The 24,169-nt window shown below is 44.6% G+C and overlaps 1 protein-coding gene across 8 annotated transcripts in view; it reads left to right on the plus strand.

Moving 5' to 3' along the window:
• Kirrel3 (kirre like nephrin family adhesion molecule 3) overlaps window positions 1-24,169 on the plus strand; it is a 568,837-nt gene that overhangs the window by 426,505 nt on the left and 118,163 nt on the right. For all 8 annotated transcript variants that reach the window (XM_074066383.1, XM_074066378.1, XM_074066381.1 and 5 more), the window contains one exon: window positions 9,556-9,633. In XM_074066383.1, the coding sequence (XP_073922484.1) occupies window positions 9,556-9,633 (78 nt within the window). The remainder of the gene's footprint in view (window positions 1-9,555; window positions 9,634-24,169) is intronic.

Below are 24,169 nucleotides of genomic sequence, written 5' to 3' on the forward strand. Positions count from 1 at the left end.
ACTCTCCATTCTCGGGGCTTATTCCCTCTATCTGTCATCTTCCCCTTGGCTGAAGTGATCTTTCAGCAATTCAGGAATGGCCTCCTTGTCCAGACTCCTCCAAGACTCTCATCAGCTGCTCCAGAGTCTGGTCCCTGCCTACATCTCCTCGTTCCATAGCCACACTCCAATGCTTATCAGCAATACTCTGGTTTTTATTTGGTAGGTTTCTAGGGACATGCTGAAGACAAATATCTTCGAGTGGGAAAAGGTTAGTCTTTAGCAATTGGATGAGACAGTGAAGATAGCTGTATCATGAAATAAGTACCCCACAACTGTGAATTCATATAACCATATTGCCTGAACTCTTGTGAGCAGCAAGCTGAGGACAGGACAGTAAGGCCTCTTCTAAGCAACCGTTCCCATGAGCTGAACAGCTTCAGACATGGGGAGGAAGCAGGGGCTTATACCTGCTTGAGCCATGGTTACTTGAGCGTTCATTAGCTCAAGTAACTGGAATAATCCAGCACCATACTGAATCACATGGCTCCCACTGAAAGCAGAATGTTCAAGGCATCCCAGACTGCCCGTGAGTGCAAACACACAGCCAGGCCTCCCTCCCCATCTCCCCTCTTTCCCACCATCTATTGTGCCCACCCACCCCCATTATTTCATCCTAGCAGTCATAATGGCCGCTTTCCCATCATTTGGGACCCTGTGATGCTTTTCCCTACAGGCAACACTGTGACTGGAGCATTGGTTCCACAGAATCACAGCCAACTAGTCAGACCCCATGGGAAGAGGTGCTCCTCCCCTTCCTGTCAGCATAAGTTTGCTAGGGCTGCTATAAAGAGTTACCATACCCTGGGTAACTTACACAGTGGAAATGCATTCTCTCACAGTTCTAGAAGCTAAAGTCCAAAATCAAGATATTGGCAGTATTGGTTCCTTCTGAGGACTTTGAGGGAAACATCTGTCCAGGCCTCTTTTCCTCCATGCCTTGTAGATGGCTACCTTCATGTTCATTTGGCCCTCTCCCTTTTATGTGTTTCTGCCTACAAAGCTTCCCTTTTTGTAAGGAATCAGTCATACTGCATTAGGGCCCATCCTTAATGAGCCCATTTGAACTTGATCACCTCTGCAAGGTCCCTGTCTAAAAAGATCTCATTTTAAGATGTTGGGATTAAAGCCAATGGCCCCCGAAAACAAGCAGGAGTAGCAATACTTATCTCTGACAAAGTAGACTTCAAACCTACATTGATCAAACGAGATAAAGAAGGACATTCCATACTAATAAAAGGGGAAATAGACCAAAAGGAAATAATAATCATCAATCTGTACGCACCCAATGTCAACGCACCCAATTTCATCAAACATACCCTGAAAGACCTAAAAGCATATATAAACGCCAACACAGTGGTTGTGGGAGACTTTAACATCCCATTATCATCAATAGATAGGTCATCCAAACAAAAACTCAATAAAGAAATCCAAGATCTAAAATATGCAATAGATCAAGTGGACCTAGTAGATGTCTACAGAACATTTCATCCAACCTCTACACAATATACATTCTTCTCAGCAGCCCATGGAACCTTCTCCAAAATAGATCATATCCTAGGGCACAAAGCAAGCCTCAGCAAATATAAGAAAATAGAAATAATACCAGGCATACTATCTGACCACAATGCAGTAAAAGTAGAACTCAACAACAAAAGTAAAGACAAAAAACATGCAAACAGCTGGAAACTAAATAACTCATTACTTAATGAAGAATGGATCATCGATGCAATAAAAGAGGAAATTAAAAAGTTCCTAGAAGTCAATGAAAATGAAAACACAACCTACCAGAACCTATGGGACACAGCTAAGGCAGTCTTGAGAGGAAAGTTTATAGCCATGAGTGCATATATTAAAAAGATTGAAAGATCCCAAATCAATGACCTAATGATACATCTCAAACTCCTAGAAAAACAAGAACAAGCAAATCCCAAAACAAATAGAAGGAGAGAAATAATAAAAATAAGAGCTGAAATCAACGAAATAGAAACCAAAAAAAAACATACAAAGAATTAATGAAACAAAAAGTTGGTTCTTTGAAAAAATAAACAAGATCGATAGACCCCTGGCAAACCTGACTAAAATGAGGAGAGAAAAAACCCAAATTAGTAGAATTAGGAATGCAAAAGGGGAGATAACAACAAACACCATGGAAGTCCAGGAAATCATCAGAGACTACTTTGAGAACCTATATTCAAATAAATTTGAAAATCTAAAAGAAATGGACAGATTTCTAGATACATATGATCATCCAAAACTGAACCTAGAGGAAATTAATCACCTGAATAGACCTATAACACAAAATGAAATTGAAGCAGCAATCAAGAGTCTCCCCAAAAAGAAAAGTCCAGGACCTGATGGATTCTCTGCTGAATTCTATCAGACCTTTAAAGAAGAACTGATACCAACCCTCCTTAAACTGTTCCATGAAATAGAAAGGGAAGGAAAACTGCCTAACACATTTTATGAAGCCAGTATTACACTTATCCCAAAACCAGGCAAAGACACCTCCAAAAAGGAGAACTATAGGCCAATCTCCTTAATGAACATTGATGCAAAAATCCTCAACAAAATAATGGCAAACCGAATTCAGCAACACATCAAAAAGATTATTCACCACGACCAAGTAGGCTTCATCCCAGGGATGCAGGGGAGGTTCAACATATGAAAATCAATAAACATAATAAACCACATTAACAGAAGCAAAGACAAAAACCACTTGATCATCTCAATAGATGCAGAAAAAGCCTTTGATAAGATCCAACATCATTTCATGATAAAAGCTCTAAGAAAACTAGGAATAGAAGGAAAGTTCCTCAACATTATAAAAGCTATATATGACAAACCTACAGCCAGCATTATACTTAACGGAGAAAAATTAAAACCATTCCCTCTAAAATCAGGAACCAGACAAGGATGCCCACTATCTCCACTCCTATTCAACATAGTACTGGAATTCCTAGCCAGAGCAATTAGGCAAGAAGAAGGAATAAAAGGAATACAAATAGGTAAAGAAACTGTCAAAATATCCCTATTTGCAGACGACATGATCCTATACCTTAAAGACCCAAAAAACTCTACTCAGAAGCTTCTAGACATCATCAATAGCTATAGCAAGGTAGCAGGATATAAAATCAACATAGAAAAATCATTAGCATTTCTATACACTAACAATGAGCAAACGGAAAAAGAATGTATGAAAACAATTCCATTTACAATAGCCTCAAACAAAATCAAATACCTAGGTGTAAACCTAACAAAAGATGTGAAAGACCTCTACAAGGAAAACTATACACTTCTGAAGAAAGAGATTGAGGAAGACTATAGAAAGTGGAGAGATCTCCCATGCTCATGGATTGGTAGAATCAACATAGTAAAAATGTCGATACTCCCCAAAGTAATCTACATGTTTAATGCAATTCCCATCAAAATTCCAATGACATTCATTAAAGAGATTGAAAAATCTACTGTTAAATTTATATGGAAACACAAGAGGCCACGAATAGCCAAGGCAATACTCAGTCAAAAGAACAATGCAGGAGGTATCACAATACCTGACTTCAAACTATATTACAAAGCAATAACAATAAAAACAGCATGGTACTGGCACAAAAACAGACATGAAGACCAGTGGAATAGAATAGAGGATCCAGATATGAAGCCACACAACTATGAGCAACTTATCTTTGACAAAGGAGCTAAAAATATACGATGGAGAAATAGCAGCCTCTTCAACAAAAACTGCTGGGAAAACTGGTTAGCAGTCTGCAAAAAACTGAAACTAGATCCATGTATATCACCCTATACCAAGATTAACTCAAAATGGATCAAGGATCTTAATATCAGACCCCAAACTCTTAAGTTGATACAAGAAAGAGTAGGAAATACTCTGGAGTTAGTAGGTATAGGTAAGAACTTTCTCAATGAAACCCCAGCAGCACAGCAACTAAGAGATAGCATAGATAAATGGGACCTCATAAAACTAAAAAGCTTCTGTTCATCAAAAGAAATGGTCTCTAAACTGAAGAGAACACCCACAGAGTGGGAGAAAATATTTGCCAATTATACATCAGACAAAGGACTGATAACCATCATATACAGGGAACTTAAAAAACTAAATTCTCCCAAAACTAATGAACCAATAAAGAAATGGACATGTGAACTAAACAGAACTTTGTCAAAAGAAGAAATTCAAATGGCCAGAAAACACATGAAAAAATGCTCACCCTCTCTAGCAATAAAGGAAATGCAAATTAAAACCACACTAAGATTCCACCTCACCCCTGTTAGAATAGCCATCATCAGCAACACCACCAACAACAGGTGTTGGCGAGGATGCGGGGAAAAAGGAACCCTCTTACACTGTTGGTGGGAATGTAGACTAGTACAACCACTCTGGAAAAAAATTTGGAGGCTACTTAAAAAGCTGGACATCGATCTACCATTTGATCCAGCAATACCACTCTTGGGGATATCCCCAAAGACTGTGACACAGGTTACTCCAGAGGCACCTGCACACCCATGTTTATTGCGGCACTATTCACAATAGCCAAGTTATGGAAACAGCCAAGATGCCCCAGCACTGACGATTGGATTAAGAAAATGTGGTATCTATACACAATGGAATTTTATGCAGCCATGAAGAAGAACGAAATGTTATCATTCGCTGGTAAATGGATGGAATTGGAGAACATCATTCTGAGTGAGGTTAGCCTGGCCCAAAAGACCAAAAATCGTATGTTCTCCCTCATATGTGGACATTAGATCAAGGGCAAACACAACAAGGGGATTGGACTTTGAGCACATGATAAAAGCGAGAGCACACAAGGGAGGGGTGAGGATAGGTAAGACACCTAAAAAACTAGCTAGCATTTGTTGCCCTTAATGCAGAGAAACTAAAGCAGATACCTTAAAGCAACTGAGGCCAATAGGAAAAGGGGACCAGGAACTAGAGAAAAGGTGAGATCAAAAAGAATTAACCTAGAAGGTAACACCCACGCACAGGAAATCAATGTGAGTCAATGCCCTGTATAGCTATCCTTATCTCAACCAGCAAAACCCCTTGTTCCTTCCTATTATTGCTTATACTCTCTCTACAACAAAATTAGAAATAAGGGCAAAATAGTTTCTGCTGGGTATTGAGGGGCGGGAGAGGGAGGGGGCAGAGTGGGTGGTAAGGGAGGGGGTGGGGGCAGGGGGGAGAAATGAACCAAGCCTTGTATGCACATATGAATAATAAAAGAAAAATGAAAAAAAAAGGGGGGGAAAGGGAGGGGGCCAGCAGTGGGGGCAGAAATGGCCCAAACAATGTATGCGCATGAGAATAAATGAATAAAATTTTAAAAAAGAAAAAAAAATAAAAAATAAAAAATAAAAAGATGTTGGGATTAGGACTTCGACATAGGAACAGAGAGGTACACAATTCAGTCGTAACACAGTCCTAGCCCAGACCACAGATCTCTGCTGTCTAGTCTCTGGTTGTCTTGACTCATGGCACCTGCAGTCTTGGGTCGCCCTACCTTACCCTAAGAACTAAGGCAGAAATCAGTCCTGAACTGATCGATAGTGAGAGATTGATCGTGAGGCACCATCGATAGTGAGAGATTGTCCTTGAATTGTCGTTTTACTTCTCAGAGCCTTGGTTTCTGAATCCAAAATGGAGGAAATAATTTCTGCCTTGCCTACTTCACAGTGCTACTGTGAACATCTAATGAGAGAGTGAAGATGACAGCATCGTGAAAATGTAAGCATGCCACAAGCGGGCAGGAGCATCACTGTGTCACTATTATTACTCGTAAGAATAAGGGAACGCTAAGACTAGAAAGAGTCTCACCACACTCTTTGAAGCTGCAGAAACTCATTCCATTTATAATGCCATCCCTTTTTATTCCTCCCAAGGGGAAACCCCACAGTGTTCCCTAGTTGCAGAACATTTCCTTACTTCAGTGAATTACAACTTTCATTCACTCAACAACCGTTCCCACTAACCTAAATGCATTGTGCCACATTTGAGCCCATCTGTTTTCATTCTGACTTGGGTTGGGAAGAACTGTTCTTTCCCACAATATTTTCTAGTTGGTCCTTTCTTCAAGTCAGCAGATTTTTCCTGAGCACTTGCCATGTGCTAGGCACTGTGCTTAGCACTAGGGGCTCAGCTAGAAAAGGAATCTCTGTGTCCCTCTGATGTTCACAGTCCAGAGGCCATGAGTTATCTGAGGTGCAAGCTTCCCTTCTCCCTAAGAAGCATCCCTGCCCTAATAACTGTTTCCTTGCATGGGCACCATCACCTAAGCTTTTGTTTCCCTCAGATAGGGAGCATCCCCTATCTGCAGGTGATCCTGAACTCCTTTCCTCTGAATTTTCCTTTCAAGCCTGGACTCCATTCACGTCAATCATTTTTCATGAACGCCTCTGCGGTGTGTGGTTCTCCTGATGAAGCCAAAAATCAAGAGCCCCAGTACCTGCTTAGTGAAGACCCCATCATCTTGCCGTTCAAAATAAATATCTGTGACCTGACTCTACCATCCATCTCAGAGCCATGTGCCAGGAAAGAGACAGTATAGTGGTTGGTCTGCCTCACACAGTGAGAAGTTCCTGCTCTTTCTGTGAAAGTCTGTCCCTCTCCCCTGATAGCCTACTTAGTTTGACTTGTTAGATGTTTCCCAGAGCCAAAGCACTTACTTCCTGCTTCCTCCTCATTCAGTCTAGGGTCAGATGCTCCGCCTCCCCAGCTGTGCCTCCAATTCTCCTTCGTCCCCCGCTTCTGTCCCTCCTGCATGTAGACCTCACGACTTCTAATCCAGCCCCATAAATCTCTCCAAAAGCATCCCAAATTTTTGAATACGGAAAACTAGCTAATTCTCTCTTCACGAATTCTCTAGCCTATTCATTCTCGCAGGGATCTGGATGGCTTCTCCCCACTTCCCAGCAAATACTTAGTCAGAGAGCCCTCTCATGTAATGAATTTCTGCAGTGTTCTTATTAGCGCCTTGTAATGTAGCCACCTAAATAATTAAGACTAACCCACATGTGTCAAATTAAATGAGCCCAATACATTGAGAAATTACCTCGTTCTCAATTTCTTTTATTAATCAGGATTTTAAAAAACTTCTTTTGGAGCTCATGGTCCAACATGGTCAGGGAGACTCTTGCTTATAATAGCCACATGCATGTGCAGCTTCTCCTCAGGCCATCACCTAGGGGCATCCAAGAATGTGACATAGTATAGGTTGAGTTGGGGTAGTAGAGACAGCCAACATAGACAATCAGATGTAACAGGTTGCTCATGCTTTAGTCTTTAGAATTGTTCCCCCTTCCACATGCCTGAGAGTTCAGGGGACTGCACAAAAGACCAACTGGAACATTAGCCAAATACATCCAGTATCCTCTGCCCTCCCTCCTCAATGCTCCCTGGGCTCCCTCCTGGGCTCCATCCAGGGACCCAGACTCTCTTTCTCATTAAGAGCCACCACTGATGTGCTTTAGATAGGCATAAGTCAATGGCAAATACAACAGGAATCGGCAGCAATTGTATCATTCTGATGATGAACAATGAGCCTTCAATGCTAATGGGCAGGCTGATTCTGCCTGTTGTCAGCAACCTGGGGTTTCTGAACAGGCTCCAGCAAGAGATTATTGTTGACTGGAGTTCAGTGCCTCCTCACAGCTTGTACTTCCGCTGGCCCCCTCCTGACATGCTACATTCCTGCCTTTTGGAGGTGGTTGTTAGAAAGAATACACAAATATAGTAAGCAAACATCAAAGGGGCTTTGATCCACATGGCCCTCAACAGAGCGGGAGCCCCTGAAGAAAGGGCCAAAGACTTGGATGGGAGAACTTAACATCGTCAATTTGGGTGCACAAGATGTAAGGCTGTTTGAAGTGAGGGCGGTTTGCCTGAGCCTTCAGATGAGCGAGCGACTGTGCAGGGGAAGGAAGAGAAGTGAGTGCCTTTGGAAACAGCACCCTCAGATCTGCCTCTCTGCTCTTTACTGATAGTCAATAAATCCCTTAAAAGAATCAGCAGATCAAAGTGGGCAGCCTCCCTAGGCTGTGGCATTCTGCCATCACACACCACACTTTGTTTTTCTTTAGGGCATGAGCCCCCAAGCTTAACTTACTATCTCTCATGGGTCCTACCCTCCCATTTATTCTGCTAGTCTTGGAGGGTGGACATTGGAGGGTAGATAGGGAGACAAGAAAAGGAATGAGCCCACTGGTCTACCCTCTGCCAGCCAAGATGTTGGCAGGCTGGGGCTCAGAGACAGACTGGGTACAGTGAAAAAGTTGAAGTGACACACCCCTCTATGGGAGTCCCTTCTCTGAGAAACCAAGGGAAGAAGCAGCCAGATCCCCAGGAATTCTAGCAAGACCAAGGATGGGACAGTGTTCAGCAGGGAGACTGTAGTCACATTCCTTCTTTCAGAAATCATATCCCTTTATCCATTTGCCCAGTTCATGAAAGCTGTCACATTGAATGACTACTAAGCAATGAGGTAGAAGTGGGGAGTCAAAAATAATCAGGAGAAGTCATTTAACATTTTTAAGCCTCAGTTTCCTGAGTCATATGAATAGCAGTGGCCCACCTGCTTACCCTGTGGGGTAGTTGTGGGAGTAAAAAAGGGAATTTGAGTGTGGGATTGCTTCAGAATCCATAAAGCACTCAAGACAAATCAGGACTAAAGGATAACTATCAGAGAGGAAAGCTTGCCTTCTCCTTGCCAGTCCAACACTCACACACAATTGACACTGGTTTACAAAATGCTATGCAAAAGATAAAATAAATTGTCTCTCACATTTGCTACCTGGAATTATTGTTCTATCTTGTTTATCTGGTTGGGTCAAAGCACTGTGAATGCTTGTGTCTTTTAGCTCTCCCAAACCCTGTTCTCTGAGCTTACACTCAGGGTATAAAATATAAAGTGCTAGATCATGGCACCGAATAACACCTTAATGTAGAGGTCTTTCCATCCCAGAAACTCACCCCTTCCAAAAGGTAGCATGAGTCCTTTTGACTATCCCACAGCTGTTGTGTCCCAAATTTCTCTGGTTACACTGTCCTACCCTGGACATCAGCGATTGGACTCTGCCTCTTCTCTGCCTTATCTGGCCATAATCCTCAGGTGATACAGAAAAAGTCCCAAAGCCTAGAATATAAAAGATCATGGTAGCTCAGGGTAATGGTTATAAGGATGGATTCTGGAGCCAGACTGCATAGGTTCAAGATCCTGACTCTATCACCTGCTGGTTCTTTCATGTAAGGCTGCTTACTTAATACATCCAAAATGGGGATGATATGAAATGGGGACAATGATAGCATACAACTCACGTGATGCTGTAAGAATTTAATAAGAATTATTGACTAAAATTATGCCTGAAATATAGTAAGCGCTACAGAAATGTTTGCTAAATAAGTAAGTAGCCCTGTTTATAAGAGCAAAAAGCTCCAGAGTTCCCTATGGGGTCCCCCTAAAACCTGACCCATTCCCAACTCACCCACCTGTGCTTTTCTTCCAGAGCTGGGCCTCCAGAGGAGAGGATGCTGTCTGGTGTTGGGCTACATGGCCAAGGACAAGTTTCGGAGAATGAATGAAGGTCAGTGAGAACCTCCCCACCCACAGTCTCAGGGTAATATGGAGGGAAGAAGCTATACTCTACAACTATGGTAGAGAGGAACAAGGAGAAAGAACCAGGGACATGTCAGGAAGCAGAGCAAGCAGCTCAGTTTGATTTCCATGAAGCTGTTTATACAGTAATGTGGGAGTGGGACAGCCAATGCCTGAGGCACAAGATGCTGACTCATGACATTTTTCTTCGATTATATTCTATCTCCCCCTTTGTATCTACTACTTATCATCTTCTCATTTCCCTTTCTTCCCCCACTCACCTACACAGCCAATTAAGTCTGCTTCTATTGTCTTTCTGATCCAAACCACTATCCTTCTCTCCAATCATTCATATTTCTTGAATGCCTATTGAATAAATAGCACTTTGCAGGGCACTTAGGAGAATCCTAAAGAATAAAGCAGTGTTGTATTCCCAAAAATCTTGAGCTTAGAAATCTTCCTTCTTCTCCAATCCCACTAAACTACCTCTCCCTTTTACTTATGGACTATTCCGCCTTCCTCTTGCACTGGGTCTTTTCTGAGGCTCGCCTAGGTCACAGAAGACTTGAAGAAGGTATTGACTTTGACTTGGAGGCTGGGATGTGAGAAGAGTGCTGTCACTTATGGGCCTGCTGTAATAAAGAACCAATCCTCTTCATCCCCAGCCATCTGTCTTCGTGCAGCTAATAACCCTCTTCATCAGATGCCACAGACTGTTTGTCAGAATTCAAAAGTAGATAAACAATGGCTGGGGATGCCATTTATTCATTAAAGTCAGACGAATGAAGCCTTGGCTTCCGACCAGCCCAGCTTGCCGTGAGCTGGGCCCCTCCTTCCCCAGGCTCAGATCCCCTATAGACGCATGCCCACTCCAGGCAAGGAGGAGAGAGATCACCTCTATCATTTCTGCCCCTCCCCACACACACCCAGAGTAAGACTTTAAGTGCCCTCTTCCCATGCTCTGCAGCTTACTCTCCTCCCATCCACCATCCATGACACCCACACCCCTCTGTGTGCCCGACCTGAGCCTTCACCAGCTATGGATCTGCCACAGCACCCATCATGGTGACAGTCTGGTGAGAGTTAGGCTAGCACAAGTAGGCCCAGGAAGCAATCACCTCCCCTATTTGCTGCCTGTCTGTGCAAGAAGGCAGCAGCCTCCAGAATTCACATCTCATTTGTAGGAGCCCCATGGCTGAGCACAGCCAGAGGTGGGGGCTGCACACTCTACATCTTGCCTATCAATCTCTTTCATTGACTTTTCCCCGCTTTCTCAGTCACCCCCTCCCTTCCCAACACTGCAGCCTGGACAAGAATGGTAGGCAGTAAGTTCTAATTTGTGGGAACTGCCAGCATGCCTCTATCCATGGTGCTGAACAGACATGTTCTCTCGTTGGTGATGCTCATTAGAGAGGCTGAACCTAGGTTCCTAGGGATTGGTGGAGCCAAAACGTCAGGAACTGGGCAGCATCTGAAACCTGAAGCTCCAGGTGTCTGACCCCACCTTCTAGGTAAGCAAGCAGATGAGGAGGAGGTGAGCAAGCTGAGCCAACATGTGTGATAAGTTGCAAGTCTCAACTAACAAAGCAGAGACAGGCTAGGAGGAGAGTGAGGCAGTAGGACAGAAAGAGAGAGGCACAAAGTGAGTCTGCTCTGATTTAGGAGGGACAGAAGTCATGAGGAAAAGGGAAGGAAGGGTCCTACTCCATCCCAGACAGCTGTGTTACCCCAAGTGCCACTTTATACCATTTCCTCTCTTCCCAAAGCTATGTGCCCAAACTCCAACATGTCTGCAGATAAGGCAGCCACAAATATGGGAAGCTGTTTTATGTCTTATAATTATCTCATACCAGTACTTAAAATAATTATAACTCCCACATATTAACAGTTGAACTGGAGCAGCATCCATGACATATATCAAGAAAGAAAAATCTCCATCCATGCCACAATATACCTTGGTGTAAATTGAGCAACTGGTTATATATATATTCCCAGTTGCTGGAATTAGTGAGCTATTGGAACAATTAGCTGGTTTTTTCATTAAATATAAAGGGTGTTCATTTCTAACTCAGAATAAATATAAAAGACCTACTTGTGCTGTATTAAAGCATATTTGTTTTGTTTAACAGTATCTAATAGGGTGTCTGTCACCCAGAGAGAAGTGATTCCCCTATTTAATTTGTTTCCCTGTTAATTTGGTATCTTTTTATTTTCTTCTCCCTCCACTCCCCCTCCTCCTCACTGCATTCCAAAAAATAACAGCTTGAGAAGGAGCAAGAGGAAAATAATGAATGAACAGGAGCTTTATAGATCTGGGGCTTATCATAAGTTAGAGTAATCGCAATTGGTGCTGTTAAGCTACACAAAGCAATAAAAAGAAAACGCTGTTCAAAGATCATTTAAGGAAGCATGTGATAGTCAATGAGAGGCTTGGTCTATTTGGGAGTGCTTAATAGCATCTCAGAGACAGTCTGCAGCATTCACAGGAATAGAGGTGGTGGTAATGCAGGGAGTCGGGGGGGTTGGTAGGTGTTCTTTCCTGTTTGGACTAAAAACATCTGAAGCATCCAATGGAGATATGAACAAAAATCAGCAAAGGACATTCAAGATAAAGACAGGATGGGCATAAAAATGTCAGATTTGTCTAACTTCATTGTCTTCAAGTGATGAAGAACTCAGTGCTTCAAAGGAACTACAGGAAAGAGATCATTTATTTATTCATCAAAAATTCATTGAATATCATAAAAATGATCCAATTTTTCATAACAAGTGCTGGGCTTCATTGTAAGCACTGAAACTGTAAAAAGTGATTAAGACAGAGCCCCTGCCCTCAAGGAGCTCATACTAAAAGCACTAGGCATATCTCAGTGTGAATGTCACCTCCACAAAGAGATCTTCCTTTCTCGTCCCTGGGCTTTGGCCCAATGTCTCACACAAAGAAAGAAGTCAATCAATTTTTTTCTTAAGTAATTAACAGTGGAGTGAATGACAATGGAGAAATGTAGAAAGTCACCCATAGGTATCAAGTGGGTCTTGAGAAGGAGCTCATCCCACTGAGCGAACAGATATAGAAGTTGCCACAAGATAAGTTTCCTTCAATTCCAAGACTAGAGCCCCTTCCTGGGAGGCCAGAGCCAAGGCAGGTCAGCAGAGTGGAAGGGCTGGAAGGGGGTCCTTCCTTGCCCAGGGGTAGTCTCCATCCTTTCTACACTGGCCCTGCCTACTGCTGGGCCTATTCATGAAGCATGTCTAGGCAGGTATTTCCCATCAAATCTGTTTTCATTGTTTACCCACATCCCATCTCTCTCTCTCTCTCTCTCTCTCTCTCTCTCTCTCTCTCTCTCTCTCAATCTCTCTCACACACACACACACACACACACACACACACCCTTCACCTCCCTTTCCTGGCCTTTCCTCGATGACCTCTTTCACCTGAATATCCCAGAACCACCTAGATGCTGACACAGAACTGGTCCTGCTCTTAAGCAGAACAGAAAGCTGTCAAGTGGTATCAGATGAGGGGTTCAGCCTGCCTGGCAGGAAGCTCAGTAACCCCCCCTGTTGGAACTATTGAGGTGACAATGCAACCTGCTGACTCAGTACAGCCCAGGAGCATTGAGCTTCTTGTCTGAGGTTAAGAGGAAGTGATTAGAGAGCCAGGGCTCTGGAAATTCTGAAAGATGGGGTGAGAACATGAATAGCACAGAAGCCCCTAACACTTTAACTTGGCTTTGTTTTTCTGGGTGCCTGGAAAGACAGGAAAAGTGGTAGGAGTGGGAGAAGTAAAGACAGAACACAGGAGAGACTTGGAGTGAGGGACCCAGACTAAGAATGACAATTCCTAAGGAAGCAGAAAATTCAGTGAATCCCATCTTAAGAGGGGAGATCAAGGAAGAACATGCTTAAAGGAGAAGAGAGGAAGCAATGAAGCTTTGACTTTCATTCCCACCAGCCCCTGAGGCCAAGGTGAGCTTGCACATGAGAGTTCTGCCTCTGCACATGGGTGGCCTCTCAGGCTGCACGGGAGGGAGGGCACAGGCAGCAGATTTCTGGGACATTCAGAATCACAGTAACCAGTTGCTTCTCTCAGTTCAGTGAAGGGAAAACAGAAATGCCTCCCAGTGCTGTCTCTTCCATCTTTCCAGAAAGAAACACTTGTGAGTGATTAGCAAAGGCAGCTTATGTTCACTGCAGACTCTGGGCTTCCTTGGGAAGGACTGGAGCACCTAGGAAGGACAAAGCTGACTCCACAGCCAGTCCCCCAGCAGGCTCTTGCATGGCCCACAGCTCCTGGGGTCACCATCATCCTAGTCTACTCTCTGTGGGCAAATGTACCTCCACCATAGTGTCTGTCCTAACTTCTCAGCCTTATACAGGATGCAGAGCCCTGGAAGCTAGATCTGGCATCTCCAACAGCACAGAGGGTTCTTTCTTTCTGTACTCCATCCCCTAATCTGTAAAACTGAGTCTAAAACTGCTACTGTCTCCTGCCTCTCCCCTAACAGAGTTAGCAAGAAAGAGAATTACCCCCACAATTGGGATGGGTAGGGGAAGGAGTACCTAAAAGTAAGGAGCCAGCTGTGTGAGCCTGTCCACAGCAAGTCCCTGATCATCTGGATTTCAATCTTCTCAATACACAAAATTAATGTTGGATAAGATCACCTGTAAGGCTCTAAAATGTGATGACACAAAACTCTATCCTGGCTCTCAATCCTGCCCACACCTTGTTCTCACCACCTATCCCCTAATTTTGAATGCCCTGGTCATCAAAGGAACCAGTACTAGGTAGTTGACCGGTTTTCCTTGTCAGCCTTCAATGACAAATCTGTGTTTCTTTCTCTTGCCTATCCTCACAGAGCCCATTCAGGCCCCTGTCAGCTGCACACTGAGTGGCAGAGAAGCAGCCCAGCAGCTCTGAAGATGAGTTGCACTTTCTTTAGAGCTGAGGGGAGCAGGGGTAGAGTGAACTGGGACCCCCACCGGGAGACCTGACCCTGGGAAGAATGAGCTTGTTAGTGTGGGCAGCTCTTCTCACTTGGACGGTTGCAGCCACAGCCTGGCTCATGCTAAGGGCACACAATCATTTTCCTGAGACCATTCCTCTACTGCCTGCCAGAGCCCCCGGGGATGTTGGCTAATACTGCCATTTTGTTAGTTGGGGCTTTTGGGTACTTTTTTTTTTTCTTATTTCATTTTTCTTACTGATGTGTTTTCCTCCATGGGGCTACAAAGCTGGTTATTTGTATAACGTCCCTGTTTATTATTTATGGCAAGACTCGGAATTTCAGGGCACTTTATGATTGTTATTTAATTCACTCAGCAACTTGGAACAGGCGATCTGCTATTTCCAAGTCTCCTGCCATGATATAATGGAGGATTCCAGAAGCTCTGTCCCAGGCCCACTCCTCAGGTCACCATTTCTGCCCCTTTACTGAAGGCTGGAGGGCCGCCTTAGCTACAGACTCCACCAGGTCCCTTTCTGAATTTTCCTTTCCCACAACCTCACCATGTCTTAGGGCTTTTACCTCCTGAGTGTCTGTAGAGTCTTCCCACCTCTCTCTCACATCTATCAACCACCAACCACCAACCATCACCCCCTCCACCCATCCCAGTTCAGCCTAACACACATGGCTGAAGCCAGGTTTCAAAACACAAATTGATAATGCCCTCTAGAAAATATTCCAGTGGCTTTCTATTGGCATGTTTTATGAGGCACCACATGATCTGCCTCCTACCTACTTCTGCAGCCTCATCTTATCCCCTCAACACTCTAGTCTCTAGTCACATGGCCTTTTCTCTGCTCCTCAAGGAGGGCATGCTCCCATCTACACGGGGCCTTAGCGTCCCTGACTCCTTCTTTTGGGAAGCATGCCACACTCAACAGACACTATTCCCTAACCTTCCCATACGAATTGTGGCAAACCTAAGCTCAAGTATCTTCCCCACTGAGGCCTCCTCTGACCTGTCCTCCACAGTCTAGGTCAAGTGCCTGTTCTATATGCTCTTATGGAACCACATCCTTTCACTTCAGAACTCTTAGCTCAGTTTGCACACTAACAGCCATCTCCCCTCCCAGTCAGTAAGCTCTGTTTGGTATCTGTTATATCCCAGGAGCCTAGATGAGTGTTTGTACAGAATGGACAATGGCAGAAGAGGAGAGACAGGGCCTGTCTCTGTCCCTGGTCAGCGGCCTCCCAATGCTGAGACTAAGCAATTTGATAATCATAGACTCTTAGAAGAAACATGAGCTTCACCCTGAAAAGAGGAAATTGTTGCTCAGGAAAGGCATGTGACTTGCCCAGTATAGCATAGCCAGGGGTAGTAGAGCCCCAACTTGAACCCAAGGTTCAGACCCTCAGTCTAGTTTTCTCTCCATTTCACTCTGCTAACTCCTTGAAGTTTGGAGGTGACACAGTTGAGTGCATCATTCAGGAAAACCTGCCTGCTACAAGTGTAGGGGACCTGCTACAAGTGGGTTTTGGACCATGTTTTGAAAGAGACAAGCATCAAGGACCTCTGGGGAAATGCAAGGGAAATAGATTCTTTGGATAGCTACAGGGGGGAGCATACAGAGTAAAACCATCCCCTGATATGGCCAGCACTGTGCCAGACACAGAATCTCCAGAGTGGCTGGACATGGGCTCTGTCCTCCTGAATGTAGCCTTCCCCTTTGGGAGATTAGATATTCTTCATACCAGTTGTTTGTGTGGTTATTTTGGTTTGAGTTTTTCACTTAGCATTCTGACTAATATACCTAAAGGTCAAGCACTGTGGCTTAGGAATCAGATAAATCTATATTCAAATCCCAGGTATAGTCTTTGTCCCAAGCAGGGACAGAGACTATAGTCTAAGCAGACTTAGAACCATATCATTACAGATGGGAACCAACATGGATCCAGTCCACACCTTCTTCTGATGGTTCAATATCCCTGCCAAATACCAATGTATGGAAAGACGTGGTGTTGAATGCTGTGGAGCTAAGCATTCACTACTTGCCAACCATATACTTAATGCCTTCTCTATGCCTGGCTGTGCTGGCCTCATGGCAGGTGAAGACAGTCCCTGCCCCCAAGGATATCAGACACATAAGCTATTATAATACAGTATCACAACTGCAGTCACCAGGCAAGAATAAGGAGCTCTGGGAACAGAAAAGGAGAATCCCTTCAAATTGTGGGCCATGTAAGGAACATCCAGATGCTTCCTGGAGAAAGTGATATGTGGCTGTTTTTCTTATGAGGCCATTGCAACCTGTGCTTGAATCCTCCAAAGACAGGAAACCTACTGCCTGCCAAGGCCACAGGCAGCTCCTCAGCCAGGCTCTCATAAAAGGGTTCCAAACATAACACTCCTTCAACCCAAAGAGTGTCCATCTTAGCATTCCACCTGCTCTACTGACAGGGGGACTGAGTGACTTGGGTAGCAGCCACTGGCAAGATCTATGACAACTGTGTCATGAGGAGGCCTTCTTTCTTCTCTCTGCTTCTCCTCCCTCCATCCTCATCCAACCTGGGAGCTTCATCATTGAATTCACTGAATGCTGAGACCCTTGCTCTAGTCCCCTCCCCAACCTCTGGAAAAGGCACAGAGGAGTGGGAATAAATGAGGGTGCTTAATGGCCTGCGGTGTCATAAAGTTTTCAGAGCTGTACACTGGAATGAGCAGGTTCAGGCTGAGATGAATTATCCAGGGCTTTTATCAAAAGAAAGTCAATAAAAAAACCTGACGGAGATTGCCCCACCTTCACAGAGCGATCCTGTCACAGCGCCGGACCCAGCACTCTGGAAGCAGCAATCAGGTGGCCGTGTTTTCCCCCTATTCCATCTGCTTCTTCCCTGCATCTTCCCTTCTGAAATGTATTTGTTTCTATGGAAACGGTGTTGTTACTGGTATGGGAGGAGTTTAATGACATTCAGAAGTACCAAATCAAGTCCATTTATGTAATGGTTTGAAATACACATAATGGCCTATGGAATATAGGACACGGTGACAGTTTCAGTAACTGCGTGCCGAGTGTGGGATAAATAGAGCAATGCAATAGTCTCCACCTCCAAGTCAAATGGAGTAGGAATAACCACCATTCTTAGTAGTAAAGAGTGGCACTTCTCAACCATTATTCACAAAAGGATCTCAGAACACTGCCCAAGCTGTTCTGCCATCATGGAGGAAGGACACTGGACCATGGCTCCTCTGCCCCCCCAAGGTTTGACCAGGAATCAGGCGGGGCAGGTATGGAGGCGAGGGTATGTCTATGGGTACTCCCAGAAATAGAAGGGATCAGTCAGGGAAGGGTATGGTGACACATGCCTATAATCCCAGGTACTGGGGAGGTGGAGGTAGAAAGATCTCAGACCAAGGCCAGCTGGGAAAAATGTGAGATTATCCAAAAAACAAACTGAAAGTAAAAGGACTAGGTTGTTACTCAAGTGGTAAAGTTCTTGCCTAGCAAGCACAAGTTCCTGAGTTCAATCCCCAGCACCACCACCACCAAAACAAAAAAGGAACATGGCATTCTGGCCACTCTAGCCAGCCTGCTGTCATCATTGAGCTGATTGAGAGCCATGCTTGTGTCTGTCCTTTTAGCTCATTTCTGTTTCAGTCATGAATTTATCAGATGATGATTGTATGCCTAGTACTTTGGAAGAACATGGAGGATGCTCTGATCTTGGGTTCCCTTCTTGTCCCCCGAGAAGCACACCCTAAGCAAGGACAGGAGTGTAACCATTCGTCTGCAGGTACAGAGGAGGCCAGAGGACTGTAAGGAATTGACAAAGGAAGGGAGGCCAACACAGGTGTCATCCAACTTGCTACAACTGTGAGTGGCAAGAGTCTAATCCCAATGGGAACTCTGAGAAATGCTGTAGAATAAGTTAGGCCACCCAACGGGGTGTTTACACTCCAGCTCCTGTGGGGAATGAGTTGAGGGGCTGTTTGGGGCAGGTAGTAGCAGGGGTGCTGGGGTGGGGGGCAGGATGGAGGAGGAATAACTCCCAACACCTCTGGCCTGCTTGACATGAGCTCAGAGTAGCTTTGCAGCCTAAAAGAAAGTCCTCTGGAGAAGGATTGTAGACACTGGCAATTGGAAGCTGGTCCTTGGATTTTGATATAGTCTAATCTATAGGATTCAAGAGGGCCTGACAGAGTCAGTGACAGCCTTCAAGAACCTTTGAGTCCAATGGGAGATAAGCATATAGTAAAAGAACAGAAGGCAGGTGAGAGACCAGAAGAAGCTGCTCTTGGGGCACAGAGGTGGGGAAACCATTTGCACTGACTAGGGGACTTCAAGAAAGACAAAGAAAGGGGTCAGAGCTAACCAGTGAAGATATAGGGTAAGAGACGCACTTCTATGTACTTATGTCATTTAATACCCACTACATCACAAGGTCAGTGGTGCTATCCCACTTTGAGGATGAAGAAACTGAGGCCCAGAGAGATTGAGTCATCTACCTAAAGACTTGTAACTATTATTATGTAAAGCCAAGAGGCAAAAGGATGACTACCAGGTGGTCTTCTCACTTTTACTCTGCTTTGGAGAGCTTTGCTCATGAGCATGTGATAGAGTGACATTCCCCGCATCACCATCAAAGGCAAACATAACAGCATCAGAGAGTGTCCCCATGTGTGTCTCCCATGATCCCAAATTACTGCTCCATACATCCCCATCATGCATTCCAACTGCACCCATCTAGCTGTGTGCCCTAGAGACTGGGCTGACTGTGCCTGATACTAAGTGAATCCCTTTGGCTTTACTGGCCAGAAGCACAGGAAGGAGAGCAGGCAGCCTTGGGAGGGCTGCTTCAGTTCTGACGGTCCCCAGAAGCATGCCTTCTCCTGGTCCTCACCCTTGGCACTCTCCTCTCACAGCCCAGTTCCTGAAAATGCAGGGGAGAGGCAATGGCACATACACTTCCCTGGGGCAGTGTTTCTACAGCATGTTAACAGGTTTTTGTGAAATACAGCCTCCACAGTCAGATAAGGGGGGAGGCTAGGCGAGACCTAATTAAACAAGTCTCTTTCCTACAGAACACCTCGGAGACTTTGATATGCCAAAGGCGTGATGAACCACCAAAAGGGGGATGTGGAACATGGAGTTTCCCAAACTTCTTTGCCTACAAGCCATTTTTCCTGCATCATGTGTCAGGCCTAGTGTTCCTTGGAATTCACTTTGGAGAACAATAGTTTAAGGCCCAGATCTGCCACTAGTTAGTTGTGTGAGCTTTGTCAAACAAGAATAAGTTAATTCACAAGATTTTTAGTCTTTCTTTAGAGAAGTCTTGTGATCTGAAAGAGTTTTATGCGTAGATATTTGATTTGTTTGATATTTGTGACAAGTATTTTGAAGTTGCAATTGTTGATTTTCTGCTTCTGTGATATAAGGATACATTTTCTTTTTGTGTGATACCTTTTATGTAAAAACTTTTAATTTCAGTTATTAAAATGCTAAATTTTTTTTAAAAAAGCATAAGGTGTTGTGCCTTGTGTGGACAAAAAAAGTAACATAGATGATCCTTTATACTGTAAAGTACTTACAGGTAAGATAATGCTATTATTGATTTGCGTGAAGCAAACATACTCTTTTTCCCAGAGAACAAAAACAGATTTGAGATGTAGGTCAGTGGTAAAGCATTTGCAAGACCCTAAGTCTTATTCCCAGCACCAAGGGGACAAAAAGACAGAGAGTCAAAGCAAACAAATGTTTTTAGAAATGAGTCCTGTTCCTGACAAGGTGTGTGACCTTGACTCTGTTATCTCTTGACTGCTGTTTTCTTATCTGTAAAATGGGTATATTCACAATACTAGTCCTCTTTCCTGCATACATTTGTTGTAAGGATGAACTGTATTGTGCAGGCGCTTTGAAAAAGTGTAAAGTGCCATAAAATATAAGGCATTGCTATTACTGTCTCAGGTTAATGCCCAGTTCAGACCCGTTTGTGCAGAGATCAAAACAGGAGGTATATTGGGTAAGGGGTAGGCTAGTGGGAGAAATAACAATGACTACTAGTCTTGATCCTTATTTATTATGTTAGGAGTCTCACAAGAGCATGTCACCAAGGGGAGAAACATGGCTATTTCATGAGTGAACACTAAATGTAGTATTAAGTAAACAGTCAGGAAGAGCCCCACTTGCCTCTGTCTCTGGCTATGCTGGGAAGGTAAGCATGGACTCTATGGTGTCCAGAGAGTAGGGGCAGCCAGTCAGGAGGGCTGAGCTCAGCCTCTAGCATAGGTTGGAAGCTGTCTAGGTAAGACTGACAGAGGGAACTGTGCCCTGGGATGCAGGGGACCCAATCCCAATCCATATACCAGCAGTCTTGGACAAGTTAGTAACCATGCTGGGCCTCCATTTCCACACGGTAAAATGGGGAGAAGAAAATCAACCCTGCACATTGTGAGGTCCAATCCAAGTTCAGCTGTTTGGAAGAGGACTTTGAAATGCACACAAGGGAAGTTGTTATTATTCATTTATTCACTCAACAGACATTTATTGAACATCTACTGTGTGCCAATCACTGCCACCACAGCCACTCAGTTATCATCTATTATTTGCTAAATTCTACTGATCATCACTTTATACACATCGACTCATTTCATCACAATCCTGAGCAGTATCATTCATGATTCCCATGGTCAACATAAGGAAATGGAACTCAGGAGAGAGAAATAACTTGCCCCAAAGCATCCCAGCTAGAAAACACCAGAGCCCAGTGCTGTATGTTGCCAAAACTGTGAGTTCTACTACCTGGCCCAACCTTACTGGTGGTACTTCTGCAGAGCCAGTAGGCTGCCTTGCCCTCCAACCTTGACAACTCTTTCTTGATCTGTACACGCCTTATATATGCTCCTGAACCAGAGAAGAAAGTCCAGTCCTCCTTCTCTTCCAAGCCTCTTCCTGACTGTCTGTCCTCCAATACAGTTTATCCTGGGGCTCTAATTTCCATTCCAGTTCAAGGCTTCAGTTCCCCAAGGACCTGGCCAATGAACATCGCTTATCTGGGCCAACTATCAGTGGTGTGAAGGCTGAACACCTCCTACCCCTCAAAAGCCCTTAAAAGATGGAACAAGGACAGATGGGCAGTGCTGGGTTAAACACACAGCCAAGTCTTTCCTGCTTCTGATGAATGTCCCTAGAGGCAAAGACAGCATCCCTTGGTGCCAACACAGAGCTCCTGGCTCCCTCCCATCCACCCGTCTACCACACAGCATGAGGACACACCCAACTCTGCAAATCTCTTCCCTACAGGGCAGTTTCATGTTATCTTGGCTCATTCTTTCTCCAGAGATGAAGAGATTGTTTTAAACCTGCCGCCCCACCAGCTCCGCTCCTAGCTTCCAATGCCATTAAGTTTCATTATAACAAATAAACACCACAATGACATTTATAAGTTACCACTGAGCACAGAAGCACAAATATGAAGCAGATAAACTGCATTTGATCCAAATAATTACTGCAGGCAATATTGGGCTTAGCCTGAGTTGGCAGCCGGCTACCTAGTAATTTATTAGATTGCGTAAGGCAATGTTGCACGTTGAGTTTTTCATTATTGTGTCTCTTCCCCTCTCCATGGCCTAAATAGGTTAAAGGAGTTTAATCAGTGCATGGCCAAACAAAGACAGACTTTGCTCAAGCAGATTATGGCTGGGGTCCATGTGTCCAGGAATGGCTGCTTCCCAAACAACACCCACCACTTGTGAGAGAACTCGGCTTCAGCAATTACGTGGTTGCCAGTCAAGGATGGCTTCCCGCAGAAAGGGGCCCATGGAGGGAACAAATGACAAAGGGTGGGTGGAGCCCCCAGGACACCCAGCCGGGGTTTCTGCTGCAGACTCTAGGCCAAAGACCATCTCTATCAAGAGGCTTCTTCTTAACCTCAGAGGACAGCCCCAGACCTCACTTCCAGACCTTTCCTAAAGCAATGAAAACAAAGAAGGAAGCAATGCACCAGCCAACTCTGCAGAACAAAGCAAGGAGAACTGGTTACAAACAGCCACCTTCCTGCCAAACCCAAACTCATAAAGTTTGATTCAAGGGTTACAATACCTCGTAGTCAGTGTCCCTCCTGCCCCATTCTCCCAGCCTTAGTAAATTACCCAATAAGCAGCAAGAACCTGTAGTTATTGTGCAGTTAAATGGTATTTGCCCAGTAAATCCTGAACAGAGTACTAACGGTGATATACAGTAACTAATTACAAACATGAATTCTCTCCCCAAGACGCCAAGTGTTACCAAATATTGCTGCATTTAGAGAAGGAGGTTTGAAAGCTGCTCTGTTCTTTCCAGTGAAGCCATGAGTAACTCTCCTATTAGATGAGCCGCCAGCATCTCCAGGGGTGCTCCAGCTAGAAAATAGAGATGTCCTGGGAGGAAGGCAGGAATGGGCTACATCTCCCAAGATGGCAGCCATCTGCTGCCCCCTGATCTCATGCCCCAGTCAGGCACCAGCTGGTCCTCTCTGGGTCGTCTCACAACAAATAAGTGGCACAGCATTACAGTGGCTGCTTCAAATGCCCACAGTTCCAGCAGTGCAGGGAATGGAAGTCATCATTCACCAACCCCAGTACTGAGCTGAGAAAGCTGTTACAGAGAATCAGCTTCTGTGTGGTAGTGTACCAAAGTGGGGTTAAAAATGGGCATCCCTCTGCCTGAGCACACAGGATCTTTGCCTTCCATTACTGTACATGAAGCTGACCTCAGCCTAAGGGCACCATGGGAGAATCAGAGGTTTCTCTCATCTACAGGTAGGGTGGAACTGTGCATGGAGAGCACAAAACGAATGACTCATCAGCTTCGTATCTGTTTTTGGAGCACAGCTGGGGGATGGTTAGGGGCACTGTGTCTCTGCTTTCTGAAGAGGAAACCACATAGATCAAAATCCTCTGCTGACCCAAGACTGTTGTGTAAACACAAAGGCCAGAACTGGAATCTCATAGTTCAAATTCTAGGTCCACTACCCACTGTGACCTTAAACTCACCCATAAAATGGAAAAGGTTCTCTCTGTCTCTCAGGATTGTTGTGAAAATGGCCAGTGTGGTGTCGGGATTGCTCCTGCTTCCAAACTGCTCTGTCCCAGGGCTGGTGGTGTGGTTCATGTGGTAAGAGCATCTGCCTAGCAAACAAATTGCTCTGTCCCTGCCTGTGAAGTCTTCCCTGTGACCACCATCTTCTGAGGTGCCTGGATTAAGTGACCCAGCCTGAGGCTCCTGAAAGGGAAGAAAACGCCTCCTCCCATCCTGGGTGCCCCCAGAAGTCTACGTATCCTCTTGGTTTTTTCTCAGGTATTCCAGCCCAAATCCTCTCCCTTCTAAACATTTCCACCTCAAACCCTCAGAAAGACTTGGACAGTCATTGCAAGTTAGCTTTGTTTTTTTGGGGGGCCCCATTCTTGGGTTGATGCAAATAATGGAGCTTTTTCCAGGACCACTATTTGGCAACAAGAGGCAGAATGACGTGAAGACTGAATTGGGCAGGTGCACTTACAGTGGAAAAGTAGGGTTTGAGCCTTAGTAATTCAAGTCTCCATATTAG

This window comes from Castor canadensis, chromosome 2, assembly GCF_047511655.1.
Source record: "Castor canadensis chromosome 2, mCasCan1.hap1v2, whole genome shotgun sequence".
Classification (NCBI taxonomy): Eukaryota; Metazoa; Chordata; class Mammalia; order Rodentia; family Castoridae; genus Castor; species Castor canadensis.